Source organism: Miniopterus schreibersii (genome assembly GCF_964146895.1).
Source record: "Miniopterus schreibersii genome assembly, chromosome: 13".
NCBI classification, from domain to species: Eukaryota; Metazoa; Chordata; class Mammalia; order Chiroptera; family Miniopteridae; genus Miniopterus; species Miniopterus schreibersii.
The window spans coordinates 18,859,703-18,883,800 of record NC_138113.1 but is presented as its reverse complement, the minus strand read 5'-3'; the positions used below and the strand labels follow the sequence as shown (position 1 = coordinate 18,883,800).

Below are 24,098 nucleotides of genomic sequence, written 5' to 3'. Positions count from 1 at the left end.
CTGCCCCTCCTCCCGGGCCCCTCAGCCCTTGCCTTGCTGTACCAGAAGCTGTCCCGCCTACATGCCTCACTTCCCATTAGGCCCCGAGTTCCTGGAAAAGGGGGAAGGACTTCAGGGGGAAGGACTGACATACTGTAGGAGCCCAATGACATGGGTTAAGTGAACAAATCATCTTTACATACAAAGAACAAATAAGAGGCTTTCTAACAGTGAGTTGGAGAGTCTCACAACAAATATTTACTGAGCACCTACGGCATTTTATACGCTGTAATAGGCTCTGGGGGTTGTGAGCACAGTTCGAAGAGTAATGAGACGTATTCTGTCTCACTCAGTAAGTTTACATGCTGGATGTTTATTAAAGGTAACTTTAAAATTTTTTAAAGTATATTAGCAGGGTTCCTGTTCAATACAACAAATATTAGGGAATTAGTATAAGGTTAGAGTGGTCATTCCTAATGGGTCAATCGGGATATTTCATGCAAGAAGAGGTGGGGTTTTGTAAGATAAGTTGGATTATCTGGATGGAAATAGGGAAGCTTTTCCAGATGGGTAGACAAGAGAATAAAAGTGAGGCATTAAATTCAAGTCAAGTTTGGAGCAAGAGTGGGAAGTGATAGAAACAAGGTGTCTTGCTTTCCTTTAGGTTAGTGTGAAATCTGTTAAGAGTGTTTCCTAAATTTTGGTCACTCTCCAACCTCCTTTATAATCTGTGCCTTCACTGCACACCAACTATGCTGTTGTTTACTTCATGTGATTTTTTTTTTAATTGCCTAATGTTTCTACTTCACTAAATTTGTTTTTTAAAGAAAATCTTGTCAGTAACACAAATGGAAAGCTAGTATCATTTATCATTAGTAGAAAATAAGGTTAAAAAAATTAGAATGGAAAGAAGTTATTAAGTTCTAACTAAATACAGTCAAATGCCCTTTGCCTGAGGGCTGTTTTCTCTTTCTTAAATGGTACAAACCCAAATGTCAGGAACTAGTTACAGACATAACAGCACCAAACTAAGCAATTCTTCCTGATCAGACGGAGTGAAGGGTGATTAAAAAGGGAATAACCTTTCCACTCACTGTATGATTCCATTTCATTTCCTACCATGTCCATTTATTCAACATCATGTTCCAAATCATTTCATTTTGTGAAATGCAGTGTGAAACAATGCCTTCACACCGCCTTTCTTTTGTAATTTCTCTATTACCTTGAATCCCATTAAAATGACCTTGATCCCATTAAAAGCAACTTACCATTTATAAGTAAAGCACAGAAAAGGGGGAGGCATAATTCTTCCCCAATGGCTTTGCAGTTCAAATAAAAACCCAAGTTATAGTAGTTCTTCTGAAAAAGTAATTCTAACTTGATGTAAGTCTTCAAGGCATGCATGTTCAGCCAAGGTTTGGAACAAAGACATTAATATAACCTGCTACCAACAACATTATCCTGGATTCAAGGATCAGATGGCAGTAAAAATCAAAACATGATGGATTTGCACACTGGACATCACATATTTAGCCCACCCCCTGGACTACACACTCTTAATTTCAAGGACAAATCTTAAGGACGCCAATCACAACGCTTTGCTTTCCCTTGGGTCATAACTTCCCTAGTCTACTTTAAAAAAGATGACCACATTTACAGTTAAAATTAATCTCCCTGCACCTCTCCTTTGCATCTGCTAACATTCAGCAATTTCTGGCCCATCCAAAATCATTGCTTTTTAGTCTTCATTGCATCTCTTCAGGGCCCTGTAATCACTGGGGATAGGAAAGCAGATTCTGAAATATCCTTTTAGGAAGACACTATTGAATGCATACTAAAGATTTCAGTGATATGTTATGTTCTGCTTTGGACTTCAGCTGGTTTTTACTCGTGGTGTATATAAAATGCTAGCAGTGCCTCTAGCCCGTCTGCTCTGTGCCCTAGCAGGGAACAATGGGCCTAGGAACCAGTTGTTGCAGCATTTGCTAGAGCATCAAATGGAGCCACCACAGTGGAGTCCCTCGGCAGAGGGAAGCCATGTGTCTTTGGAGCGCATAGGAGGTGTGGAGTCCTACGGAAGTTGATGCCTAAATGCAAAAGACAGGAAGCCTGGGCTAGAAGTCCCTCCCTTTCTGCTATCTCCTCAGTCCACAGACTCCCACTGCGTGCAGTTTGCCTGTTTAGTTCTAAAAGCGAGGACGTCAGGGCCGAGGTCTTTCTATACCACCGACACTACTTCCTTGGAGATGCGATTTATTCAACTTGACTCCGAGGGGAAGTGGCCTTTCTTGCTGTAGCATCCTGGGCCTGACTGATAAAGGGGCTGAGTGATTATAGGAACAGTCTTTGTCCTTCACATGTGCGTGGCCTTTTCAGTCTGGGATTTATCCTCATGACCTTCAAGCAGAGAGGAGCCGACTGTGAGCTTCCCCTCATTAATGGACTCTCCAGTCCATTAACATTTTGCCAGCACCCCCTAGCCTCCCTGGAGTGTAAGCTACATGGTGGTTCTGGAAATAATCACGCTCACATGGTGAGTAGTATCGACTCCCCCAAGGCCTCACCTCCACCCTCCCTGTTTACTTTAAGATTAGCATGGTCAAGGTCTTCCTAGCACATTTCAGCTTTGCACCAGAGAGGAAGCCCTGGAGCAGGCATCTTACTGAAACACGGGATGGATGTTTTCCTTCTTAACTTGCAACAGAGGTTCTTGCCAAGTGAGAGGCTAGGGTCAGAATTTCCCTTCCATCATCTCTTTGGCCCTGGGGCATTTTCTGTTGCCTCTAGAAAGTGGAGAGAAAGAGGCCAGATTCCCTCCCCGCTTGAGTCACTCTTGCTGTTCTAGTTGTGTTTCCTTTTGGTCACGTGCTGAAGGAATATGTAGAAACAGCCAGCTGAGCCAGCGTCGCAGGGGACAGCCGGGGATTCCCACAGCATGGACAGCGAGCAGGCAGAGTCTTTGTCAGCGAGGTGACCCCATAAGTTGTTTTCCCTGGTCTCCCTTTCACATGTGCTCAGGCTGTGGGACATTATCATCTCTTGCTGTCCTAGCGATGTGCTGCCTGACACAGCAAGCGTCTGTCCAGTCCTCCCCTCCAGCCTTATGATCTCACCAAGGGATTTTCAGTAGGTCATTAGGGCTTCCTTCCCCCTCAGTTTCCTGATCCAGGGAGTTCCAGATAAAGCTGAGCACATGGCTCACTCTCTTGCCCATCCCTTTCACAGAGGAATGTGACGACAAGCAGCCGCTGACCAGCAAAGAAGAGGAGGAGAGGCGCATTGCAGAAATGGGGCGCCCCATCCTGGGAGAACACACCAAGCTGGAAGTGATCATCGAAGAATCCTATGAATTCAAGGTACGCTCACCCGCACTGCCCACCCGGGAGGCCAGCGCCATCCTGGGATCAGAACTCTTCATAGTGTAAGATCCATTGGGAAAGAGAGGCAGATGTAACTTCAGAAACTTGCTCACTAACCGAGAGGCCTTCAGAGCAGAATTGGAATTAGACAGTAAGGAATCGAAAGTTCCCACGAATCAAACAACATCAGAACCGGGCTCAGTGGGTGGCATCTGTCAAAGGGTCAGAGGTGGCCCAAAAGGAGGACTGTGTCTGAGAAGGTATCAAGGAAGAAGCGAAGGTGGGTTCCAAGAGAGTGTCACGTGTGCAAAGCAACCACAACGAAATTTAGGTGCCTTCGGTTAGGTGCTGAAAATTAGGAGGCTTCTGGTTTGGAGAGGAGATGGTAAGCTCTCCCTATGGAACATCCCCTCGACCAACTCCCTTTTATATTTAGTCATCCTCTTAATATCCCAGGACATTTTAGCACCATCAACATACTGAAGGTATAGGCCTGTAACCAGAGAGCTTGTAAACTGTGCTGATAAAATTGGATTAGCACTTCTCTCCATGATGACACTGACTTTGCAGAAGTTAAACAGATGGGCCTTAGGGTAAGCTGAGGACTTGGAGGTGAAAGTCCCTGCCCACTCTTAGCTGCTCCCTCGTCCCCTCGCCTACCTCCCATCCCGTCTCACTCACACAGCCCTAACATCTGAGAAAACTCCAGGGGAGCCACGCCGTAGTTCAGCAGGGGGAGGGGAGGGCGTGAAGAAGAGCAGCCTTTCTCTGGCGTTCCAGAACTACACATCCAGAGCACAGCAGTCTTTTCTCCACCTGTGTTTCAAAAGCTGACTGCTTCTGTCTGGGAAACCAGAATGAGGATCCCAAAAGGGAGAATCAGGCCACCAACTTAGAAGTCTCGGTATTTTATCTGGATTTTCCATCTCCGTGGCCTCTTTTCCTTTAGCTGGGCCCATTAATTATCTTTTTTTTTTTTTTAGTTCACAAATTGAGGTGGCTGATAGAAGACAAGTGGAGAGTAAAAATGCCTTTGCAATTAAAGTGGAATTTTTAAAAGATAGAGATGCAATTAAACTTTCCCCTTCAGGCAACTGAAAAAAAAAAAATCTGTTAACTTTTCCTTTCACTCATTCCCCTAGAAAAACAGACAGGGGTAAATTCCAGGATCAGTGCTTTCTAGGCGGTCCCTGACCCTCATAGCGCACCTGTTGTTTGATCTGGAAGCTGGCTCACTGCACACACGACTGGTACACACACAAGCTCCCTGTAATTGCAGAATACCAATAGCTCAGACCGTCCGTTTCCATGGGCCAGTCTGTCCAGATGTGTCCAACCTCCCTCTTCCTCATGCACCTTCTTTTCAGCTGGAATCAGAGGGCCTGCTGCCACTTGCTGCAGCAGAGACTCTACGGCTAGGCATTTCTGTAGAAGCTCGTCTCCCACCCCTTCCAGGACACTGATGGGGAACTGTGTTCTCTCCCTTACAGCAGAACCCCCAACCTTGCCCTTCCATGTACCTGGACTAGGAAGAGCAATCATAGTGCCTTCCTGTAGGGCGCATCGGGTTGGGTATGGCAGGGCAGTCTTCCAGACAACAATGCTTTCTTGAGTCCAAAGCTCTCTCTGGTAACAACCCTAGTGATCTGAGTATTTGAAAGTCCCCCAAGTCTCTTTACGTAAGTCTAGTTGTTTGGGGTAGTTTTCTTCCTAGAATAGCTTCCTTGGACTATTTCCTCCCATCTCCTCAAAGTTCATCAGTACCCTTTCTGTTATCAATAAAGGGCACCTTGGGGGCATTTTTCCGAAGTACCCTCAAGTATCAATTTTCATCTATTATTTCTTTAAGAAATTTCTTTTTCTAAACCATGGCCACTTTAAAGAACTTGCTTAAAGGTCTCAGAACTGCATTAAAATGCCAAAGCCAGATGACACCTTACAATGCCCCACTCGATTTTGCCCGCTGGGTTCTTGTTTACTTGTGACTGAGGGCTTGGCTTTCCTAGAAGCCGTTGCTGAAGGTGAGGTTATAACAGTCACTCCTAAGGCTTGGGCAGTGATGCCACTAACATATAGGAAACCTCCAGGTAAACACAGATGGCACTGTCCCAGTTCAGGTGCCTGAACTTCAGATTCAGCTTATTCACTCTACCTCCTCCCATAGGTCAAAGGAGGACACATATGCAAATTAAGTCCTAGGAAGAACCCAAGCTATCCCATAGTCCCCCAGGGTTAACATGAACTGAAGTTCACAGTCTATCCTGAGTATTACATATTTATAAATTTAAAGTTCTATTTATCTTAAAACGTTGTTCTTTAGAGAGATTTCTTGAGGCATTCAACTGTTAGACCAGTTTATCTGTTCAACTGTTTATCTCCAGGTGATAAACATGGGATTCTCTGCCCAGGCTTCAGAGCAAAGAGGGTTCCTTTGGAGAGAGACCTGCCCCAAGTTTCCGTTACATTTAGGAAAAATCAAGGCCATTTCTTGCTACATTCTACACAGAACTCTGACCTGGCATCAACCAAGACAGGGTGCTTGATGAGATGTGGCTGAGAGAGAAAAGCCAGATGCTTGCCATGTGCCTCAAGTTCTGGTGGCCAAGAGCAGTGATGGCTACAGCTACTGTCAGGAGCACTGGCAGTTCTAGACACAAGGCCAGAGGCTGAAAGGTCACCACCTTAAGGACAAACAAGCTAGCAAAGAACCGTGTTAGAAATCCAGAGTGGGCCAGTTGGAGATGGGCCCTTTCATGTTATGTCAATATTTCAAGCCAGTTCAAACGCCTCTTGTTGAACTAACACACTTGATATTCTGATAGCTTTGGCCCTCTGTACAGGCTCAGATTGCTTTTTTTTTCACTCCCAGTTAGCTGATGATGTGCTCTCTCTCTCTCTCTCTCAAACCATAGTCAATTCAGGTACACTGCATTAAACATGTACAGAGTTTGACCTAAGACAAATAATACGTGTTTTCTGCCTCTTTGCAATTAGTGGGAATTCGAGGATGCTCTGACAGTAAGTGTGGTTGTGTGGTAGACTAGTCGATGTGGTGGTCCCTCTGGGAAGAGCAGCCTCGTGTTCTGGACATGACCCTCTTCCCTGTAGTGGCTGTGATGTGTGGTAGTGCTTTGGATGCATCTGCTTACTTAGTTTTCTTGCAAATGCTTGGCTGCTCCAGTTGTTACATTAAGTGACAATTAGAAAGCTAGAAAGTGCTAATTGTAAAAACCAAGTACTTAAAAAAGGCTGAAAGAGAAAGAAAAATAAGAGGTTCAGTGTTAGTAAAGCAAGGGGGACTCAGTGCAAGGTAAATTGCAGTGTGCCCTAAACTCTATGCATTGACCTTTTCTTATCTTGTGCTTTCTTGTTTGCAACAGGAGTAGGGTGAGAGTGAATTCTCTTGACAGCCCCTGGGCTGACAAAATCGGGAGCCAGAGAAAAATCCATTTATAGGTGATCATACAGCAGCACTTTTGAGGTTCTGCTGTCTGACTGCAATGTATTGATAAACAAAGTACCACAACAGTTTCTAGTTTTATAATCTCTCTGCCAATTCAGGTTATTCGCAGATATATAACTGCTGAGTGGGGCATATGTTAATTCAGTTGCCGACAGCACACTATAGATGAAGCCTGTCTAGAAGCAAGTTCATAAAGCATTCAGGGGAAGGGGATGGGCTTTTGCAGCATCTGCTAATCTGAACATCGAGGCCATTCTTCATTGGCCATTTAGGCGGTGAGGGAGGCTTGTCTTTGCTATGAAAAAGAAGTTTCCATTTCAGCATGTTTCCAAGTAAGGACTATGCCTGTTTGCATAATCATAACAGTGTTTGATGTCAATACTGTTGTTCTGAGCCTAACATCTGCTACCCTTTCTTTATATAACTCTGGGGTTTCAAAATCATCAAAGTCTTAGATTTTCCAAGGCCTTAGCTAACCCAGCAGTTATTTTCTTATTCATTTCACCCTTTCTAGAGCACCGTGGACAAACTTATTAAGAAGACAAACCTAGCCCTGGTGGTTGGGACAAACAGCTGGAGAGAGCAGTTTATTGAAGCGATCACTGTCAGTGCTGGTGAGTAAACCTTCTCTGCATGTTATAAATTCTAATGACCGAGCTCCGCTTACTTTCCCTACTGTGGCCACTGGTCTATGTCAAAGCACCGAAGAACTTCCATGATAAAAATTAAAAGAGAAATAAATGTATTGGTAGCATGTATGCACATTTGGGGGACTCATTTAGACTCTCTAGATGAAGCCAATGTCCTCAAACAGGACACTTGTCTCTACATTGCTTCTTTCCCTCTGGAAATTGACCAGATACATTTAAAGCCTTTTGGGTCTCTCGGGTAGACAATCATGAGGCTTTGTCTGGAAAATTCCCTGAAAGCAGAAGTGGCCAAGTGAAGGTCACAAAAGAAACAGAAAAATCCTAGGTGGGACAGGCTGACAGAAGACACTTTCCACCACCACCTGCGTCATTTTACACTCTCTTCAACAACGGCTCACAAATACGTGTCCACACCAGCTCTAGATGTGGAAATAGAATCACATTCTCCTCCTTCCTGTACAAGCAAAGTGTAGAGTTTTATTTAGGAAAATCCTACAAAATGAAGTGTTTTTCCAACTCAAGGAGCCAGAGACCTGAGAGGATTAAACGTAGAAAGAAGTGCCCCTCTCCTGCGCTGTCACATCTTGTCCACTGTGTGGTTGTATATAGAGGAAAATCCCTGTCTCAGACTCATGAAAGCAACAGCATAGTGGGATTTTTTTATTTTTTTCCCAGTTCTTCTGCTCCTTCTCCACTGGATTTTTCTCTTTAAAGATCCCTGCAGGCTCATCTTCTCCTGTTATAGCTCATGAGCAAAGCTAGAGTTTTCTAAATAGTAATTCCTAAACTATAAAATAGGGAAACTGCACCACTAGCAGTTGGGCTATGACTTCAAACACAACCCCCTCTTTCCAATCTGCCTCAGAACCATTTGACAGATCTCCCAAGTGCTGTGGGAACAGAGGGTGGTAAACATTTTTTTTTTTGCCTGTTTATTATTAGTGCTGTTTATAATCACAGTTTGGTTTCTTGCAATTGAGTATACAATGGAAATTTGTGAATATTAAATGGTGAGTAATTGCTTAGGAGAGTAGATTTAGAATTTACATGTAAATTCTGATAGGGGGAGGGGGAAACTCCCTGGCATTTGAGCTGCTTAACAAAATGCCATAGACAGGGTGACTTATAAGCAACAGATATTTATTTCTCATAGTTCTAGAGGCTGGGAAACCCAGGACCAAGGTACTGGCAAATTTGGTGTCTGGTGAGAGTCCTCTTTCGGATTCATAAAGAGCTGTCTTCTCTATGTGTCCTCACATGGGGGAAGGGGTGAGGCAGCTCTCGAATCTCTTTTATAAGGGCATTAATGCCATACCAGAGGAGTTTTCTCTTGTGACCTAACCATCTTCCAAAGCCTTTTCTTCCAAATACCATCATTTTGAGAATTAAGTTTCAACATATGAATTTGGGAAGGACACATACATTCAGTGTATAGCACACTCTCATTACGGCTTAGGTTTTCTATAAATCTAAGATTAGTATCTAAGACAAGACCTGCACTCCCTATTCACAAAGAGAAAAACCGAAAGAACAGAGATAACTGGAATAACAAACCACTGATGACGCCAATGGTAGAAGACATGAAAAATAACCAAATTATTTTATTGTGGACTTTGACACATCAGAATTGAAATCTTAAAAGCAACCTAAGTCTTAGTGAGCCATTCCTAATAGTTCCCAGGTTTCCTTTGGCTGAAGATACATGAGCATCTGTATAATAGTCGCATGCTGGACACGATCCATTCATTTTTCTCTATGTCAATCATTGTTCTTGGTGTGAGAGATATGAGAGAATGAAACAGACAAAAACCCCTGCCCTAGTGAACTTACATTCTAATTGAGGAGACAGCATATAAGTAAAATAAAATGTATATATGATGGTGAGCTTCTCATGAGAACAACCAGGCTATGGAGACAGGAAGGGTGTGTAGGAGCCCCACTGGGCAGTGGCCGGGAAGACGCAGTCAGTAGACGCATCAATGCCAGGTTTGTCTTTCTAGCAGTGGATCGGTTTTGTGTTGGTTCATTCACACATTTTTGTAACTCTCAGGGACCAGGGTAAGCATTTTATGACTAGTCTATGGCAACGAAAAGTGGTTGTTTTAAGCAAACAGAGATTATGCTGCAGACATGGCCAGAGTTGTGTATTTGATCCTGGTCAGAGTGGATATCTAGAGAACCACCAGAAAGATGCTATACTTCCTTACTTTAGAAAAGGAAAGATTCTGGTTTGCAAACATTTTTATTTATCAGGTAGAATTAAGTCAGCTCAAAACCCCATGAGCTATGTTTTAAGATTATTACTACCTTCTAGAGGAAGAATCTGAGCTCAGCTAGGCAACACTGCTTTGCAACATAACTCAGAGCCTTGATCCACTAAATACTAGTCCAGTGTCCACTGACCTTAAGAGAGAGAACTTACAAAGTGAGAAAATTGCTCCCCACCTCTGTCTCATTGAATGACACTAGTCATGTCACTTCTCCAGGTGCCACTTTCATGATGAGACTAACTTCTGCCCAATCCTTTGAAGAAATGTTAATGAATGAAATGCAAAACCTCTCAAGTGTTCTTATTTGTCATGCAACATACTGCATTTTTATGTTTCTAAGTGACTGCTGGGGAGTAAGACAAAATTGCTTAGGAATTTGCAGGCTGCTGGGTAAATGGACCTTATTTACAATTTTGAGACCAGATATCAGAAAAGCAAACCCATCTTTTACAGGCACTAAATTATCTGAATGACAGTTGGAAAGCTTAATGTTTGTCATTAGGGTTAAATTTAAGCACCTAAAGAATGTTAATTTTCTTAGGTTGTTAAATGGACAATAAAATTGGTAAAGCAGCATTTATTAAAAATAGACTTTGATTGGATTTTAAGATTTCATGGCTAAATAGTTGCAAATCAGAAAGATTTGCCATATTAAAAATATTAAATTGCTTTTCAATGGTTCTACTGAGAGGTTTTTCCCTATGCAATTTTCTGGGCAAAATTAAGTCTATATATCTTGCTAAACAAAAATAATAATTCTGTAAGTAGGAGTTTGCCTCCGTTTCTCACTGATTATATTCAAACTAATTTCAAGGTAGCCCCCTGGCAGCCTTTTTTACTCCCCTGCTTTCCCTGAATTTCATAGCTCAGTAGCTAGGCCTCCTATGACTGGAATGTGTCTGTAAACCAAGTTCTTACTGTTCAATATTTGAGGAGTTAAAGGATTTATGAGACTCCAGAGATTAGGAAGGGATTAAGCAGTCAGGGCCCAGCAGTTCTCCCATCCTTTCCTGGGTGGAATCACCAGGAGCGGTGGCTGCTGCAGTTATGTGGCTGTAGGAAACTTATGAGGCCAGCCCAGCACCCCCACCAGGTGCTCTGAAGATGTGTCAGCAGATGGGTGTGTGTCTAAGTGAAGCCAGCGTGCACCGCATGTCCAGTTTGAGTTTCCCGCAACGCCTCCTCCTTCCCGGTGTCTCTGCCGGGGCAGAGTGGAGGGTTCCTTTAAGAAACTGTACCAGCTGGGACACAAGGGAGCACAGTTGTGTCCAGGAGAAAGGGCCACATCAGCTGGGTAAAGAGAACCAGATGCCAGTGCCAATTTCACAACTACCACGTTGCTGTTCTTCATGGAAGCCTTGGGCCACGGTGAGGTGACCAGGAGAGCAGTTGCAAGCCTGGCTTTGGAGGCAGCTGTGGGGGTGTGTCCCAGGCCTCCAGAAGTCCCCTGGGTGACACTGGGCAGATCACTTCACCTCTGCACCTCAGTTCCCTCATAGGGAAAGTGGAGACCACTGCTCCTCACTCTTGGAGCCACTGTCAGGATCAGTCAAGGCAGTAGGTTGTTTTCACGAAGCAGTCTGTACTTTTGGATACCATCTTTGGTGGCTTGCGAGGCAAATCATATTGAAGGTGCTAGAATAAAATATAACCTCAGTGTGTGTAAATGGAGTCAAGGCCATTTAATTACTAAGATGTCTAAGCGACTGAAAACACTGCTTGGCTGTTTTGTTTATAGTATTACACATACCATTTTACATATAAGAAAATGGAGATTCAGAAAAACAGCATAACTTGCTCAAGGAGCTGGTACATGGCAGTGCAGGGTGCGGATCAGCCTGGGAATCACGCCCGTGTGAGGAATGCGCCCCCTTGCTGTGCCTGGGGCCGCGCCCACGCGCACACACACTTAACACTGACACGTGTAGACAGTAATTCACTGGAAAGTACTGTCAGCCTGAGGACTGATCCGCTCCATAGTCCTAAATAATTAATAATAAAAACGGTCCCTCAAATGAGTTTCAAGGGATTGCCGTGCAAGCCGGTCTAAGCAGGTATCTTTCTAGCATCTCCTCTGTTACTGATCATCATTACCAAGGAGACACTCTTATCACTTAATGTGTCAACCCTGGGTCATAGGAAAATCTCATTTAAGCAATTAAAAAAAATAATTTTGCTGGGTTAGGTTTGACAGAGCCTCGGTAACTACAAGACAATCAAAATAAAAGGTGGGAAGGAGAGGGTGTTAAAGATTGGAACTTAGCCATTTCCTGTGTGACTATAATGATTATTAATTATGCAAAATCATAAGCTGACTGAGATTCCTGAAAAGTGATGTAATTTCATAAAAAAAAATAGTAGTTACAACTGCCTTAAAGGAAGTCTTTCAAAAGCCTATATATGCAGTTGGGGCTCACTTTATGCTTAAATAATGTTACCACTTATTGACTGCCTATTGCATGGCCACTGCTTTATATATATATTATTTCTGTTCCGCACAGCTATACCATGAGGTAAGTGCTTTTGTCCTAAGTTTACAATCAAGAATCCCCAAGCCCAACATGGTTAATCAGTATCACACAACTAGCAAGTGGCCAGATGAATATAAAAACCCACCTGAGTCCAAAAGTAAGTAAGCTTTTAGCCCAACCCTAGGTGTCGCTCCTACAACTTTAATTCAGGTCTTAAGCAGCCAGGTTTCCAGTGAGTTAATGCGGCCAAAAGGGACCAAGTTGGTGAGTCTTGCACCCTCAGCTACACGTGGTGAGGTGAAGGGTTTGGAAGTGAGGGTGCAAGCATTAGAGAGGGATGCATAAGGCCCAGGAGGAACATCACTCATGGAAAGGAGACAGGATCAGCCACCACATTTCCTAGGAAGTCCAAGTTTAATATCATCATGAGCAACCCAGAGGGACTTCCAGATTCTTTCTGTGGTCTTGGAATCGTATTTATATCTGCTGCTGTAAAATGGGTCAGGTCTTCTGAAGCAAAACAGAACTGATTCCCGGCCTTTGCTCTGAGCTCCCTTGGTGGCATTACTCAGGTAGGCTTTCATGCTGAGGGTCACCAGCGTGCTTGAACTAACGAGAATAGCGACATTGCAAACTCTAAACGGGAGACGTGAAGAGCACTGCCGTCACCCAACTCAGTCCTCTGTTTTCAGTATACCGCCAGAATATTCACATGATTTGTGGTAGTGCTTTAATACGCATGACGAATAAAGCATTTAGTGTAAGAAATTATATGTCGGGATGTCTGGTTTCTCTGGAGATTTTAGTTCAAATGGTGAAAGAGCCACCAACTAGTGTGTAGCCCTAGACAAGTCCCCCGACCTCACCAGCGAAATCAGGGCATTGAAATAGATGACTTTGGTCTTTGGAACGTGGAAATGCAGCGGTCCTCTAGCGGACCCTTCTTTTTCAGCAACCAACGTCAACTTGTTTTCCTTGGTACTGCTCCTTGAAATTTGGGCTCTGACTTTCATCAGATGGAATATCTGCCTTAGAGTACGTGTTAGATAAATTGTGTGATTTGGCCAAAACTCATTTAAGACGTCCAATACTGAAGACACGCTGTGGAATGGTCACATTAACTAAATATAGTCACTGCTCTTTCTCACTTTGAACGAGTTATCAAAGCTTTTTAGACTTCTTAACAGTTTCAACTTCAAAACTACCCTCGCTGGATTATAATTTAGTTATAATTTTAATTTTTACCTTTAAAGTATAATATTTGAAAATTATTACCTTGTCTTTCCTTAATTATTCATGGTGTTACTATCTTTTTTAAAAGCATGATAAATTCCCACTTTAAAGTTTTGTTTTCCCAGAAAAGTGATTTTTATCATCTCTGCAATTAGAAAATCATAATTATATAATTCAATGTTTTCTTATTTGCTTTGGCCATCAGGAAGTTTAGTCTTTTTTTCTTTTTTTTCCCAAGTGTTGAAACTTTGCTCAGCTCAAGTGTCTGAAAGCATTCTTTATTTCTGGTTTTGTGAGACATTTTTTGTTCTATTTTATCGTAAAGTGCCTTATGTGTTATCATAATAGATACAGATCTGCTCACAACCTCTTAGAAGTAAATTAAAATCCTTTTTAAAAAAAATAACAGCAAATCTGTCCTGTTTACCACTATTTCTCTAGCACCTAAGATAGTGTTCAGCAAGCAATGATAACTATTTGTTGAATAAAGAATGAATGGATTTATGTGTGAATCAATGCTTTTCAATCCATACGTAATGGATTAAAAAGCCTGTTTTTATTACATCATACTGCTATGTCTGATCTAGAAAAAATCTAGATAAATACATACCTATTCTCACACACATATGCTGTGTTTCAGGAAGTTTCAGACATGTAATTCATGTATAATAAGTACATATACACGGGACACACAAAGACACATATGCATGGATTTGTACACATAAAATATATTTATTTTTGCATGTGCAAATTGGGTTTGCAAATCTGTATTTAAGATGGCATTTTCTGTCAGTGTTTCTAGTGGAATTTTACTGTTATTTCGCTAATAATCATGATCCTACCCGAGAAGGAAGAAAAACTAAGGGCATGAGTGAGAAAGGGTGACAGTAAGTTCCAGAGAGAAAGCTATTTGTGAGAAATATACTGGGGCCATGTTGGTAGGGAGGCAAAGCAAATCTAGGATACCTATCAACTTAAAAAACGTCAGTGAGAGCAGAATACAGAGTTAAATCAGGAGGCTTCTCCCAGTTTCAGAACGAGGCAGGCCGGCTACAGGGGTGGGAGGACGGGGCAGGAGAAAGAAGCAATTATTTTCTGGCCCCTGGGTATGCTTAGCTGGTATTTCTGAAAAAAATATTGGCTTGTTGGGCTGTTTTTCTTGAAATTGCTTATTACAAAATCTGGAGGAAAACTCTGTATTGGAAGGCTCCAGAATGATTCAGCGCTCTCATTTAAGCCTGAAGTCACGTCCCTAATGCGGCTTTTGTCTGGAGAGGCACAGCTCAGCTCTGCAAACAATGTGCCATCACCGGATCCAGTCACTCTTTTGTCAGCAAGGCTGCTATGATGTGAATACCTTTTGCAATGTGAACGCAGTTTTAGTTGTCACTTACTAATCAATGCACCAGCCATGGGGGGCTTCTCACCCCCAGGTGGGAGCCTTTGAACGTGGTTTTTATTGGGGGAAACATTTAGCATAATTCTAAGGCGGAAAGAGGAAAACACATAGCCAACATGTACACATGTGCGTGCACACACACGCACACACCAAAGGCAGAGAAAAACCTCGTAAGAGTGACTTGCAGCATTAATTCTTGCTGTTCACAGCCTGCTCTCTCAATAAAGACCTTGTCATTCTGATTCCTGCAATCAAAGCCACTTGCCTGAACCCACAAGCTTTGACACACACTCCTCGCCCCTGGAATCTCTCTTGCTTTGCCTGTGCCTGGTCGTGTCTGGCTGGGTGGTGTTGTCTTGAGTCCCATAAGAGCATCTTAAATCAGAATCCCAGACAGAACTGAAAAGGAGCTTACAGATCAGCTGTTCCAACCTCTCCTGGTTTTGGTAAACAAGAACCTGAGACCAGAGAGGGAAAGAGTTTCAGCCGAGGTCATACAGAGGCTGTTTCAGAATCCAAGGTTCTTGCTGGAGCACACAGCATTGCGCTCATTTTTATTTTGGAGTTGGCCCTTGACGTTACCTAAGGGCCCCTGGGCTTCTTCATGATGTGATGCTTCAGGATTAGGCAAAGCAAAGACCAAAACTTTTCTAGGCCAAAAACATACAGGCATTGAATGGCGTGAACAGCCCTGCCACTGATGAGCAGTTGTTTCGTGTTCACACAAGCCTCGCAGCAGCCCTGTGCAGTAGGTATTCGTGAACCCACCTGTGAGATGGGAAAATGGAAGTTGGGATTCACACCCCAGCCCAGGGTTCTGATTCCAAGGTCAGTCCTCTTTCCATCTTGACCCACTTGTGCCTCCCAGAGTTTACTGTCTTTAAGCCACAGGCTTAATTCTATTCTTGGCCTTTTGCTCTTGCCTCAGGGCCTGTGCACAAGCTGGTTCCCCTGATGGAAGCCTTTCCCTCTACATCTGGATTTTCTCATCACTGAAGTCTCAGCTCACTGATCACCTCCCTCCTCAAAGGAGTGTCCCATCTGCCCAGCCACACTTCATTATATTACCTGACTTCACTGTCCTCATAGCCCATATCAATATCTGAAATTATCGTGCTTGTTCGTGTGTTTTATTTGATTGCTATCTCTCACCCTTGGAATTTCCATGGGGCCTATCTTTCTACATTTCCAATGCCTGACACAGAAATGATTAATAAATACCACTGAACAAATGAATGGTACAAATAAAGTCCCTCTTTCAACCATTCCATTCCCTTTGAAGATTTACTACAGATATGGGTTGAAGTTAGGGGTTCAACCTAGGCTTGTGGTACAAAATAGTGACCTGAACTACCTATAGCGCTCAGACCTATAAACTTAATAGCATTTGCACTATGCCTTAACCAAATAAAGACAACAGGCCATAGACTTACTAATAACAAGAGTGAAAGAGATCTTTTTAAGATGGTTTATATTGAAGAAAAGTATCACAACAGCTTGGTTCAGGATTATTATTTGTGAAAGACTAAAAAGCCACTGGCAGACAGACAAAATCGATTCTCAACACCCACCTTAACCAGCCTACTCTCTTAAAAAAAAAGTATTCATGCGCAGTGAGGGCATGGAGGTCGTCCATCTGAATTCCACTAATGAGCTAATCCTCCCACCACAAACCGATATTACTACATATAAGATCATAGCTTCTCTTAAAAATTTCAAGTATCTTGTTAGCGGTACAAAAGAGAAAGTTATCAACTGCTAACATCGACTTCCAGGACAAGAAATGGAAGCACGGGAGCATCTGTGAGATGCCAGGGACACGTAACTCATCAAAGTCTCTGTTGGCAGTGGAGGACCCTGGTTACTGGAATCTCTTTGAAAATCACAGCAGAGGGGAGAGAGCGGGCAAGCAGATGAGGGGCGCCCTGAGTCATCGCAATTGCTTTGCCCTGTGCAAATGGACGCCACGATCAGAACCTTAGATTCTCAGCTGTATCACCACTTTGCCAGCAAATCAACTCACAAACCCTGTGATCAGAACAAAGTCCCTTCAAGGGATCCTGAGACCAGGAAAGCAGTCACCGAGGAGGGGAGTTGTTGTTGCTGAAGGTCTAGTAGAGTCCTTCTCATTTGCTACACAGAGAGACAGATACTTGCCCAAATGAGAGAATCCCACTTCCCAACAGGGCCAATTTTCCCAAAGATAAAAAGAAAACCAGACTCTTGAGGAAGAAGAAAGGAAGTAGAGCCATCCATTCATTCCCTAAAGAAGCATTCAATGATTTATATATACCATATGCGAGGGCTACTTTAAGGAGGGTAGTTATTTCCCTATTACACTTTTCATAAAACAGCTAAATGAACTCAGATTAAGTTATCGGAATGGATTTTTGCTGGACAAACCACAGAGATTTTTCAGTGGGTCAAGTAATTGCAGTGAAGTAGTGGAAAGAGTCTTAGATCTCATAAGCATCACTTAAACTGTCTGAGCCTTGGTTTCTTCATCTTTAAAATGGAGAAAACAATACCTACTTTGGACAGGTTGTTGGGAAGATGAAGATAAAGTGGGGTGTATATAGTTCCCCACATGCAGGAAGGTAAGCACTCGCCAAGTAAACCCAAATTCACAGATTAATCACAGCAGCATCTTAAAATCCAGATGGTCTTCATACTCCTCTGCGTGTGTGGCAGCCTCTAAGACACAGCAACCCAACCCTTTATATAAATGTCAACATTTTCCTAGGGCATAACATGGAGCAGTTTGTTGAAAACAAAAGGGTTATTGCTGCCCAAACAGTTCCTCCAAGGCTCAACTTCCCACAAGCCAGGAGGCTAATTCACACAGCTGCCGATTTACAAAGTGTCAGAGCCCCCAGGCCAGTCTTAGAGCCCCGTATGCCCACCTACTACCCACTGTACCTAAACCATCTCAGCCAGCAGGAGGCAGCTACCCTTGCTGAGTATCAGTACCTGTTGAGGGTTTATTTCTTAGGTGCACAAGTCTGTAGGGAATATGCTTCTCTCTATTGCTGACGCCTGGATTTCTGCTAATCCTACAATCCATAAAGGGTAAGAGGACCCTGAGTTTCAAGATTATCAGCCTGATGTGGACTTATTTTACAAAAACAAACAAACAAAGCTTGGGTCAAAAACTCAAAAGACCAGTTGTGTCAACCTAAGCTCATTTAGGAACACTCAGAGCACATAGAGGAATTCTTAAGAGAGAGACAGGCTAAGCAGTCGGTTTTCCGCTTTAACCTGATTCATCTTGCCAACAGTCAACCTTGCACGGAGCTAGAACTCCTTAGTGGATCCATTTTTCATCTTGGCTGTGGCTGCATTTGCTGAGAAATATTTCTGTCACATTATATATATCTTGTGCTCTATTAACCATCCTAACAAGGTCCATAATGGCCTGAGCTGGTAAGCATTCTGTTGTCTGTGGGAAATTTCACCCAGATGTTCATTTGTCCAGACAGGATTGGAGGTTATTCACAGAGAGTGAGTTGCCTTTTCACATCCTTTCAAGTACTGTCACACGTCACCTGTGCCTCAACTTCCAAAGTCGAGCTGTAACTAGCACTGGTACTATGGGACAGAATGACCCATAGCTGTCTCTAGCTTGAACGTAGAGGGTGGGGATGATTCATAGGACCTATACAGGTGTCCTCTACAAACGGGCCAGCAAGCCAAGTTACAAGGCTATAACAATCTTGAACTCAGTCTCCTAGATATGGGATTCTAGGCATGGAGTCTCCACACTAATTTGGTTTCCCACTAGCTAGTGAAAGAAGATGTCTCAGCAAACCACCAGCCTCGCTCTCAGGCCTTTGGCTGCATGGGACTAGGACAGTAGGACTAGAAGCCAACAGCCAGGGCTCACATCCTCCCCAAGGACAACCAGCCACACCAAGAGACTTTTTCACAGTCCAAATAAATTCTGAAGAAGGCTTCAAGAAGGAAAGTTTTTTAAAAAAAGAGCTGCAATGATGTCAAAGTATATGTTTCCTACTGACAAGGTTTAACTTGGACTGAAAAGATAGTAAGTAGTCATTTGGATAGATGAATGATTGTACGGTTGTGTCCCCAGAATCTGTTACACCAGTGTGGGAAATGGAAGGCATGACCTAGAAATGGCATTGAAACAGTGGGTTGCTGTTAATTGATATGTGTCAGTGAGCTCTATATCTGACAATGTGCAATGTGGCCACCAAAAGCCCAATGCATACATTGCTGAAAGTCAGTGTGTCCAGAGGGAGAAAGGGGAAAGGCTGCCCCAGGGCAGACAAATTAAGTGCCTCTTGGAGCTGCATTCATCCCCAAGCACCATGTTCTAAAAAGGAAGGTTATGACTAACTTAAGAGTGCTCAGAGGAGCATGACCAGCCTGACAAAGCATCCTGGGGTGAAGACAGAGAGTGATGTGAAAGTGACCAGCGACAAGTGCCTGGAGGAATGTCATGTGGAGCCAGATTGAATTTGTTCCTTATGGCATAAGGGATGGGACCTGGACAATTAGTGGAACCTAAGGGCCCAAGATGACAGCTTGAGCTGCTAAAGCTTGACTGTGAGATCATGAAAGCCCTATTAGTTGAGAATCAAGGGCGGCACCAGTGACCATTTGGCAGACATTTTAAAGGAATTCATGTTAAATAGGGAGTTGACCTTGGCAAGCTCTGAAACCCTCCCAATGCTTTAAGTCCAGTTATTTTCTAATACCTATATGTTTCAGTTGATAGAATCAAATACCTGCCTTTTTTCTCTGTCTTTGGAAACCCATAGATCTATAAACTTGAGTATGTGTTTTGAGGTCTCTCTTGATAAGAAATTATCTTATAATATAGTTGGTCAAAAAATTGCACCATCTACTTTTCATCAGAGAATATATAAGTACTTCCCGACCATTAGGTTACAGGGAAATGTTTATAGCACTTCTCCCAAATCCAGAACAAGAGGTAGGTCAATTCTTGTTAGGGTATTAAATTTAGAGGTATATAGAAATTGTTAAGGGTCGGAAGAGATGAATAAATGTTTTCTTACTAGAAATAAGATACAAGCATGTAAAAGGGAAAGGAAGAGAAAAGTTTTTAGATCACTGAGTGAGCAGGATGGTAAAAGTTTAACTCAAGCTGAGTTTAACTCAAGCCCTTGTGTATCAAATACACAGACACACACACACACATACATACAGATACAAGAAAACAAACAAAAATTCATCAATTAAATCACAGTTCTCATTTTTTTCTCTTAAAATTAGAAGGGGTAAATTAGCTGATTGCTAAGATGTCTCTCATCTTAAATATTTTATGATTTTGTAAGAACCTATGAAAGCAAAGACAAATGGAAATGTACAACGAAAGAGAAGAACTTGATTTGTAATGACTATGTATCAGGTTGCGAAAGAAAGTGATAGATATGGAGGAGAAAGCCCATTCCATCAAGTTAACTTGATAATTGGAAAACAATGAACCTTGGTGCTCAGAAACTAAAGAGACACAAAATTACAATCAACGCCATTTGGAAAAAAGGGAACACAACTTCAGGAAGAAATTACGCCCCAAACAATGTGCCTAGAATGTAGGAAACCACTATAGTGATCCAGCTTCACAGTTATTGGTTTGTACATTACGCAGGGCTGCTAAGTAACACTTGGGCTCGGGTCACATGGACAGTATGGTTGGCCACAGGTATCATCCTATATCCATCCTGTCATAATTCTGGAAAGTGTTCTGAGCATTCTCACTATTCCATAGTGAAGGATCCTCTTACAGAATAAAAACGCACTAATTATGGATATAAATAAATACCCAGAAAGAATCGAAAGCCAGACACTTCCTCAGGGTAACAGCAGCATCCATTCCCCAGACGACTTCCCCTTACAGAATTGTGATGATGTAGGCTGTTTCCCAACAGCTAGATGCAAACCAGCATGTTTGATTCCAAACTAGAATGGCTGACCTTTGACAACTAGGAATGGAAATAAGAACTTGTCACACTCTAAATTACTAATTCCAAAATGACCGCAACTGTGACGCCCTCCCTTTATTTATTGTCTAGTTTTCTGCGTTTTGTTGATTCTCAAGGGCTTGAGAAAGAACATGTGGCTGACTCTGCTGAAAATATATCTAGAAAATAAGTTAGAACGTAAGCATTACTGATCGGTGTTTTCACATTCCTTAAAAAAGCAACGTTGCATTTATATAGCATTTAGGCATAGGAAGAATTTGCAGATTGAAACTTTGAATCAATCTCTGACAGATGCTATACTCAACTTGCTTCAACAAGACATCACGAGCAGTAAATGGCCCCCAGGCTGTGAGGTCAAATGCCAACGCAGCCACTTGTCAACTGTGTAATTATTTTAGAAAGTTGCTTAAATTCTCTGCATTTCACTCAGGTTCTTCATATGCGCAATGGGATTAATAATGCCCACCTCTCAGGGTTATTGTAAGGATTAAACAAAGTCAGGCATCCTACTCTCTCCCTCTGTTGGTTTCTTTTCTTAAAATCAGGCATCTTGGAGAAGCTGCAGGAACAATGTTTCATTCAAACAATGTAGATTCTGTGAACTCTTACCACCTTCCTTCTGACAAGTAACAGTGATGGGACATGGCGCGTCTGTCTGCAGAGGGGCTCACAGTTTTAGACAGCTCTGGGGTCTGGGAGCTAGGAAACTCATTTCACTGGTGAGGAACTGAAGCTCAGGAAGCTCAAGTGTCTTCCCCCAAAACAAGCGATCGGAACTAGAAATTGACTTACACTTTATGGCCCAAGTGTCTACTACACTCCAGTAGCCTCTTTTTCTGGTTCTCAAAGCCTTCCCCGAGGCCAAGCCCGGAGCGTCTGTAAGGGATGTAAACTCATCTCTGGTTTACTTTAGACGTCGTGTGATCGCAGGTGCCACGCCCAGGGCTTGCCTTTCGTGATCGCTCTGTTCTCATGCTCCAGAGCAGGGTCAGCGCAAGTACTCTTATATCAATAGCTGAAGTGATACTCTTTTCACCTATTTGTGGTTTTAATGATTTGGCTATTTCTGTAGTTGTATTTTTAGGACATCCAACATGTATCAAGAAAACCATTTAAAAGGCCATGAGGCAGATTAATCAAATACAGTTTTTTTTGTTCTCTTTCCATTAGCAGAATCCATAAAGCTGAAAAGAAGGATTCTGAGCTAAGAGGATCCTCTGCTTGGGCTCCTATAAAAGGAAACCCACCATCCTGCCTGTTTCTTTGCTACTGCAGAGGAGGGGCTGGAAAGAATGGCGTAGCCTCTAGGAACCTGGGCTGGCAAACCTACAGACCTGGGCAGATTACAATCAACTTTGCTGTCACGTAAAAAGTGCTCCTGCCCTGGTTGGTGTGGTTCAGTGGCTAGAGCACCAGCCTGCACATCGAAGGGTCCCAGGTTCGATTCCCGGTCAAAGGCACGAACCTGGCCTGCAGGTCCGATCCCCAGCCCCAGTCTGGGAGCATGCAGGAGGCAACCCATCATTGTGTCTCTCTCACATTGATGTTTCTCTCTCCCTCTCCCTCTCCCTCCCTCCCTTCTACTCTTTCTAAAAATCAATGGAAAAAAATATCCTCTGTTGAGGATTAACAACAACAACAAAAAGATGCTCCCAGACCTTTTTTTTTTTTTTTAATGTCCACTGATCTTTGCAAGTAACCGACTTTTAAGTATAGTCCAGATGGTGATGGATGAACATAATATTTCTCTGTCCTCCGAGACAGGGTAATTGTGCATCGCGCACAGCCGGCAGTGGTCATTTTTAATATTTAAATGACATCTGAGTTGGAGATTAAAATTTGTAAAGAGCAGCAAGATCCCAGGAAAAGGAATGGAAAGCCACTTCTACTTTCAAATGCAATAAAACAGATGGGCCTCCCATTCCAGACACAAGCATTAAAATATTTAAGATTCCTTGTAATGCTAGAAGCCCACAGGAGGAAATCTCAATCTCCGTTCTTCCTCCCTCCCTCCCCCTCTCTCATTTTGCATTGCACAATTATAGATCATGAAGTTGACTCCAGAGGGCAAGATTACATATTGTTTTTAAAAGCCTAGAATGCAACCTTAGGACCCCGCATCCTGATTAAGCAATTAAATAGGGAAACACAGTCACAATCCTTAAGTAGAGGAAAAGTCACACCCTTTTCAACCAGCTGACGTGACTGACTCAAGTTCCCTACCAAATTAGTCTCCCAAGGTGACCCCAGTCATCTGCTGGGGGCTTCCTCCCAACAGTTCATTGGAGACCTTACAAAGCCTCAAGGTGAAGCTGCTTTCTCCACAGATCCTCCGAGTTGGTTTGCATAGTAATTCTGACCATGACCTCGCGGAAGAGTGGGCCACTGCCTCTTCTCTCTTCCTGTAAAGTGACAGGTGACAAATCCAGACATTTCTCTTTCCATGTTTTGTGAGAGGCACACTTCCCCCAAAGCTCCTCTGTTCTGAGGGTTTTTCCAACATGAGCTGCACCAGACGGCCTCACCGCGGAGTGTCTCTCGAGGAGCACTCACCTTTGCTCTGTGTTGGCAATCGCAGGTCAAGCAGTCGTCCAGAGAGTCGGACAGCCTCCCCTGCCGCCAGCTGCACTAGGTGAATGAGGGACAGTAGATCCCTGGTGACAAGGTTGGGGGCTGGGGGTGGTCAACAAAGTCCTCCAGGAGAAATTCTTCTTTCCAAATGGTCACAGAACATAGGAATATATATGTATCTGCTACCACTTTAGAAAGCGCTGACATTCAATATCCCAATTTTAAAATATATGAATGGGGATTATGTCACATTATAAATTGTCTCCATTTTAGAGTACTGTTACTGATTTCTAGGTTCCTTTAAATAGTAAGCTTCATGCATTTCTTTCTGCGTTGATAGGATAACCTAATTGGCAAAATTATGATATGTGTATATATTATGTAGTTAACTAGCTATATAAAGTCAGTAGAAATTAATGCATGTATTTATTCACTTCACAAGCGTTTAACCAGCTTATTCCACATGCTGGAAATGGGACCAAACATTAGGAACACAAAAATGGACAAATTCCTGCCCTTGAAGGGCTCACTGTTACCTGGGGAAAAGAGGCAAAGTGATCAGGCATAATCTAGAGACGGTTTCATTGGATTCATGCATGACAGTCACCTAGAGGGCCAGTTCAAACAGATTTCTGGGCCACCTCCCCACTGCCCTAGTTTCTGATTCAGTGGGGCAGAAATGTGCTTTCTAACAAGTTCCCTGGTGGTGCTGCTGCAGCTGGGGGTCCACAGTTTGA

The 24,098-nt window shown here is 42.9% G+C and overlaps 1 protein-coding gene across 4 annotated transcripts in view; it reads left to right on the top strand.

Moving 5' to 3' along the window:
- The window catches only part of SLC8A1 (solute carrier family 8 member A1), a 296,646-nt gene that overhangs the window by 254,760 nt on the left and 17,788 nt on the right, over nucleotides 1-24,098 (top strand). For all 4 annotated transcript variants that reach the window (XM_081156220.1, XM_081156222.1, XM_081156221.1 and 1 more), the window contains 2 exons: nucleotides 3,205-3,335; nucleotides 7,316-7,415. In XM_081156220.1, the coding sequence (XP_081012346.1) occupies nucleotides 3,205-3,335; nucleotides 7,316-7,415 (231 nt within the window). The remainder of the gene's footprint in view (nucleotides 1-3,204; nucleotides 3,336-7,315; nucleotides 7,416-24,098) is intronic.